General features: G+C 37.9%; 1 protein-coding gene across 1 annotated transcript; it reads left to right on the forward strand.

Moving 5' to 3' along the window:
* The first annotated feature begins 32 nt into the window (after positions 1–32).
* Positions 33–6,834, forward strand: LOC135686409 (uncharacterized). The gene is made up of 2 exons (XM_065202634.2): positions 33–362; positions 4,028–6,834. The coding sequence occupies exon 2, from the start codon at positions 4,201–4,203 to the stop codon at positions 5,077–5,079; it is 879 nt and encodes a 292-aa protein (XP_065058706.2). The 5' UTR covers positions 33–362; positions 4,028–4,200; the 3' UTR covers positions 5,080–6,834.
* Positions 6,835–6,918: the final 84 nt, after the last annotated feature.

Here is a 6,918-nt window from a genome sequence, read left to right on the forward strand (position 1 = left end):
CAAACACCTCGTTGGGATTAGCTTTAAGTTTCCCTGCTTCACCGAAATAAAATCTCACTGAAAATTTCGGTAGTTAATGTGCGCGTGATAAAGAAAGTGGTTTGCGCAATAACTGGCCATTCGACCTTGATTAACCATATGAAAACGAGCGGGCTTGATACTCTTAACACCTGCCTACACATTCACGTCGACAGCTGCAAGCAAAACGAATCCTTTGACGTAGATAAGTTGTAGCACTTAAAGTTGTGCATAGTAAATCAATGAAGGGTTCAGCAAAACTTTGATGCATTCATTCGTAGAGAGTAGCGAACACACTGTCATCATTCTGAAAAGACTAAACTTTGAGTTACGAACAAATTCAGGTAAGTTTTCATACGATTTTACATATTCGCGCAAAAGCCCTTCTCCGATGCGATGCTAGTGTGTGAAATTGTGTGTGAAATTTCAATAATTTTCGCAATATCTCTGGTTGGTGTTACTAAATTATTTCTTACATGTACGTTACAATATATTTTGCCACTGCAAGACAGTTCCTAGTAAATTTATGAACATAACTGCAGATATTGACCAATTCTGCAAGGCAGGTATCATGAACGCAATTGCCTTATTGGCAATAAATCACGCACATAAAAAACTAAACAGTAAACTTTTGGCATGGAATTTCAAATGACACGAACCTTCTTAACCAAACATTTACTTTACAAACGAATTTTCAGAATGTATTGCTTATTTTTGATAATGCGGCTTCAATTGTCCATACACATGAAGAAAATCAATCTACTCTTTTTTAGTAATTCAACGCTGAAAAAGCTCTATGAATCTTTTAGATCCTGTATATTTACAAAAGATTTCAATTTCTTCGTTGAAAAAATTGCGGTTTCAGCGAATCAGCTAGGAATGTATTCTAGAAGAACTTTGGGAAGGGAAAATTCTTCTTTGGCATCGTGTTATTATGAATTGATTGCAAATGTTTTAGATATCGATATCTCATTGATAAAATCATCACACGTATCCTAAAATGGCATAATTTGCAAGCATAAAATCAAAAGTAGCAAAGAAACACAATCAAAACAGAAATTTATCGGTTACATTATCAAAACACCTTTGAACAACAAAGATAGCAACGCCAACTCATTTATCTTAGCAAGGAGAACGCAAACATAAAAAGCAATGCCGATCCTTGAAAACAAATGGTGGTTCAAGCAAACATTATTCAGACCCCAACGCTGGTTGGGTGGAATGACGTCTTTAAATTTGAGTAACAATGGGCACAGCAAGGAGCCTTGAGAAACAAACAAGATTTCACTTTCAAAATCAAGAGACTGGCATTATAATATGAAGCGAGTAGGCAGTTGAGTTTGACTGACAAGGAGTTAAACATTCCCCATGTCAACTGATTGCTCAAACAGTGTGAACAGTTTCGATAATGATGTTGCTGCTCTCGAGGCCAATGAATCCTGCTCATGAAACAAAAATTGTAAATGTTTCAAACTTTTCTCAGAAATTTTAATAAACTATAATGTTCCCAATTGTAAATGTTTCAAATATCTTTCATAAATGTTTTAAAGTTTTCCAAATGGCGATATTTGATGTGAGCGTTTCAGAAATTTTTCAAGAGGAAATCCTCAAAGGAATTATCATTGTTTCGACGTCAACCTCTTATTATTTTCCATCAATCTAAAAATTACATGATTGTCAAAAATATCTCACCCGTCAACGTTAACGTGGTAAATTTTTTAAAGTCATTGAGAGAAGGTTTTTTAGGATCGTTAGAAAATCCATTGTTTGCAATTTACTCCTTTCCCCAGTGGGCTCAAGCCCTGCAAAAATAGGCTTTGACAGTTTTGCTGAAAATTTGGTGGCGATAGATGGCTCAAAAAGGCTCCCAGCTGTTGATGCAGCGTACAGTTTCACACGCCAATCTTTGATTTGCATGACAAATCCAAAGAACAGGAGTTTTCCGCCAGCTCGTGGGTTACCGGTTTATTCATTATTTATCTTTGCAAGAGAAAAGCGGACATAAAAGGTAATACAGATCCCTGAATACAATCCGTTGTTCGAGCAAACAATATTTTGCGACGAACCCTGCTTGGGTGAAATGACATTTAGGGAAACTCCATCTGTAAGGATCGGCTTCTGGGAACCGGACAAATTACGACGAAAAACATTGCTATAGGTCTGTGCCCGAGCAACAGCTTTAGCTCAAGCTGGGTCCCCGATTCATCCAAATTACAGATGAAATAGAAAAAAGTTAATATCTATCCATAAAGTACCTTTGAAAGGTTGAGTGCTCCATTTGCTATATTGATGACAACATAACACATCTCCCCTAGTTTTTAAAGGAAGCCATACAATGAAGCTTTAATGGATCTATTAAGCCTGGTTAACATGTCTCGGAATTTGTCGGCGATGACCCCTGATATAAAGCGCCCCCCAATACAAGCATACCCAATGATGATGGTCTCTTGCTAACGTGAGACAATTGTTCCTTACAATGAACGTCTGTGTCAATTGTTTTTTTTTTAAATTTTCGCAGGGAAACCTCGGAAAAGACAAAGATATTTGAGTTCCTTTCTGCCTTGCTGTTTCTCTCGAAAGAAATAACGCTTAGCATCTCAGAACTCTTTTTAATTATCATAATTTCTGTGAACATACCTTATTAATTGCATAATCAGTTTACTGCAAAAGCACGTGAAATCTGAAAATTTACACTGATCGTTGACCGACTGGTCTATCTAGGCAGGAGCCAAGCTTTATCTCCTAGCATGCATAGAGAAAGTGGGGTAACAGGGCGTTTTTGTTTAAAGGACAGAAATATCGCAAATCAACATAAGGCGCCTCAAGAAAACAACAATTTCGTTGTGGCGGCCGATAATTCGCCCGCGCGTATAGGCCTATTTTTCATCGGTGATGCACGAACTAGAATGTGATAATGTGGTTTATCGCTTCAAACGGCAGCCTTTGAAATGATCATCTTATCTTCATACTGAAACGCTAATCAAGGCAGACTTTACCAGACTAAAACATCGGTTAAAAGGAATTTGATATATCAAACATGAATGAACAACAAAACAACTTAACCTTAATCACCAAAAGGTGTTCGCACGAGAAACGGCTTTTTGAACTTATTCCTCGAGTATCATTTCATCGGTTGTGCCAAGTAACAGAAAAGTGCCAGCATGTTTGATCAATGAAGCCATGTACAAAAAATATTCATGGCCAGCAAAGGCTCCATCGTCGCGCGCAGTTACAACTGTGGCTGCTAGTAATGAAAGACGATGGGCCATTTTAGCCTTGCTTAAGGTTTGAAATTGAAACTGTGAGTGGTCTCTAAGGAACAAACGTCACAGGCAATTCTACCAGCCTCGGTTTTAGCATGATTTGGAGAACGCTTGAATTACAAACAAATAATGAAACATCATCACAGGACAAGGCATCTGAAAACGATGGTTTGAAAAACTATGGTTAAAAATACTTTGTTTAATGAAACATCCCCCGTAGCAGTTTAGTTAATAACATTCACAACGATAAGCAGTGGATCCTGCCAAAAATGTAGAAAATAAGCGGTAGGATGACGTTGATACTTGCATCAACATTTTTGCTATTTGTTTTCAGTTTTATTTTCAACTTAACGGTAAGCATGTTTTTAAATGTTATGTAACATCTTCTTTAACGTAATGTGCGAGTACGTTGAAGATAATGCGCTTACAAGTCGCCCTATCTTGACTTTTTTGAATGATTTTATCTTCATATCTTTACGCTCAACGTGTCTAAAAATGTAATTTTTTAAGATTTATGTGAGAAATTTCTGAAGACTCTCACATTTAATTTCATAATAAATCAGTCCGCGAAATTTTCAGCATTATTCTAATAAACCACACTTTTGTTGGCTCGAAGCGTTTCTGCATTACAGACGAGATACCAAGTCTTAAATTCAAACAGATATAACTATTCAAGCCTCTCTCCCTGTCTGGTGTTGTGAATAAAAATTGAACTCAAGGACTTTAATTAAACCATTTTTTTATAGGAGACTCGAGACTGACATTCAACAATTGGACGTTTGTGCAGCTACAAATTGTTCAAGGAAAAACTTTAGATACTTGAGAAATAAAGAGATACTTGAGAAAAACCAATTTAAAGTTTGAAATTATATTTGGCTTCCTGATAACATTTGAAACAGAAGAAGGCAACAACTAAATAATGAGAGAGGAACAAGTTTTTCTGCAGGGTCGAAAATGCAATGAAAATCGATCGAGAGACAGGCTGACGGGAAACGGAAAAGAGGCAATACTGAAAGAGTTTGGCAAGACAACGTCAGACGCAGACGAAGTAGTGAGTTTGACGAAACGAATTGAAATGGTTCAGATCCGCGGAAAGAGCGAAGAAATGTTGCAAAACATGGAGCAACTAAACACGATCGCACAGGGGAGTGAGCAGCCACCAGAGACTGGCGAAAATGAAGGTGAGAAAGAAATATCGGAGAAAGAGAAGCAGGAAACAGCGACGAAAAAATTTCCATTGCCGCAGGTGACTATCACATGTCCGTTGACGATTGACAGAACGTTTGATGGACCAAATAGTAACACAGATTCGAACAAGGAGGAGAAACAAGACGAACAAGGGGAGAATTTGCACAAAAATGGCAGACTGGCTGGACGAAGGGCTTTGCCAGAGATCACGATAACATGTCCACCGGTTGAAGCATTTGATATCCCTAACAACGACGCTTTCACAAACGGACTTTTTACAAAGCGTAAATATATGATATGTCGCGAAAGCCCAAGAAGTGGTAGACGAAGAATTTCACTCGTTGACTTCCCCAGTGGCCTGTCTTCATTCGAAAAGAATAACTCGATGTATTTGGAGAGCCCTGCCAATTTTGTCGACTCTCCTTACTCCTTCGCAAATGTCGACCTCAGCTTCACATATACCTCCCCCCTGAGCAGTCCGTTCACACCCCCTTTCACGCCTGAACTGAGGCGAAGCTCAAAATTCGTTTATCCTGGGGCAGTCCCTATCTTCAGATTGGAGGAGTCATTCCCCCCTGCTGCATTCGATGATGATGCACCAAAAAGTTAAAGTTACGCGTATCCAACCATCATATCAAAAGGAATGTTGCAAAATAGATCCATTCTACGTAACATTTACAGGTATCACAGATAAAGACTTGAGTGAATTTACACATTGACACTATAATTTGGTATAAAAACTATTTCAGTTAGTTAAATATATATAAATATAAGCAAACTTCGTACGTTGATTACGAAAGAAATGGGCTCTGGCGTAAGATTGAAATTTGGGGGGGGCAAGGGCAAAATAAAGACCTGTAACAAAAATTACGCAAAAAAGATTTGGTGGCTTCCCAGATTATTTTCTGCCATTTCACAATGCTCCCTGGGTAGTCAAGATGGTTAAAAGTAGTTCACAAAAGCTTGTTCTAAAAGTATTTCCGAACACTGAAATTTCGGGATCCCATTTCATAACAATTCTCGAATAAATGCTGGCGAAATGATACTTAAAATACCGAAACTGACCTGCTGGTCCCTAAAGAGACCAAGCATTGGGACGAGGGAATCGGCATCCAACGTGGTGCCAATAAAAATGAGCCCATCACGAGGTCTGCTTTCACGCAGGCTAGCGTTCACGCCGTGAAGCAAATTTCCTTCTGGAACTGAATATGAATGCTTGCCATTAACAAATTGTAAATAGCTTTTTATAATTTTCTTTAATCATGTAATTTATTCTTTGTAAAATCATTCTGAAGGAATAGTGGAAAGCATTGTATTTAAGCTGATGGGGTTTCCAACGACAAAAGAAACTGGAAGCAGAGGATAGCAACGGTTTACACTTCAACTGATCTGGCGGACGACCTTGCTTTGGTCTTAAGCAAATTGACAGCTCGTTTTTTGTTAATTTACCAAAAAAACATGCTAGCTCTGGTTGGCAATGCAGATCGTGACCCATGATTTCATCACGTTTTTGTAAGGCTAAGCAGCCGTCTGTTGTCCACACCTACTTATATTTAAGGTATCTCCTCGATTAAACGCCCCGGGGCCGGTATTAATTTGAGTACACTTTTGTGGGGGAAATGGTATGTTAATTTTTCTAAAGGGAAAACATGGCTTCGTGTGTTACACAGTAGGTATACAGGCTATCCCGCTTGATGCATGTGTTGTATTGGGCAAATGCATTTGTTATTATCAATTTTTCAATTTAGTCAAATCTGTCGGTTACAAAATTTTAGCAACCATTTTCGGATATAGCGGGAAAATGAAGCCTGGATGTAGGATTTTCATAAAAATAGAGTTTTCAATACTGGTATTAAAACGATATTCAGCAAAGCAATTTGTAGAAAATATTTCCATAAAGAGAATCTGTTACGAAACAATCTCTGAGAGTCTACACTAAACTGAAAATCCTCATAAAACTATCATTTCCATAAAACATATTTGAAGCTATCACAACGTCGAAATTTTGAATATCATCTGAATCTTCAGACTGCATTTGGTTGGAATACATTCTGAATATATTCAAACAGGCTCTAGAATCGTACAACCAAAATGGCACAATGACCCGAATTATGTCCCTTACACGCGGTCCTTATGAAATAAACTTCGCATTCAAATGGTAACAAGACAGAGCTGGTATCGTTATGGTATCGTTATGGTATTCAAATGGTATCGTTAGCCTGACACAGTCTTCTAAAATACAATGCATACCCACATTGAATTGAATGCAAACCTCTTAAGTGAAAACACGTGAAAGTTGTGGCACATTTGTGCCAAAGTAATTCCACAGTCGTGCATTCATATCTAACTGACGTAGTTGTTGCGTTTATGGTATAATCATTGTATGAATAACTTTGTTTTGAACTAAACAATAATCGGAGTGAAGTGAGCAGAAATGTCTTTCTATTTT

This window comes from Rhopilema esculentum, chromosome 6, assembly GCF_057945365.1.
Source record: "Rhopilema esculentum isolate cy_ngs chromosome 6, ASM5794536v1, whole genome shotgun sequence".
NCBI lineage: Eukaryota > Metazoa > Cnidaria > Scyphozoa > Rhizostomeae > Rhizostomatidae > Rhopilema > Rhopilema esculentum.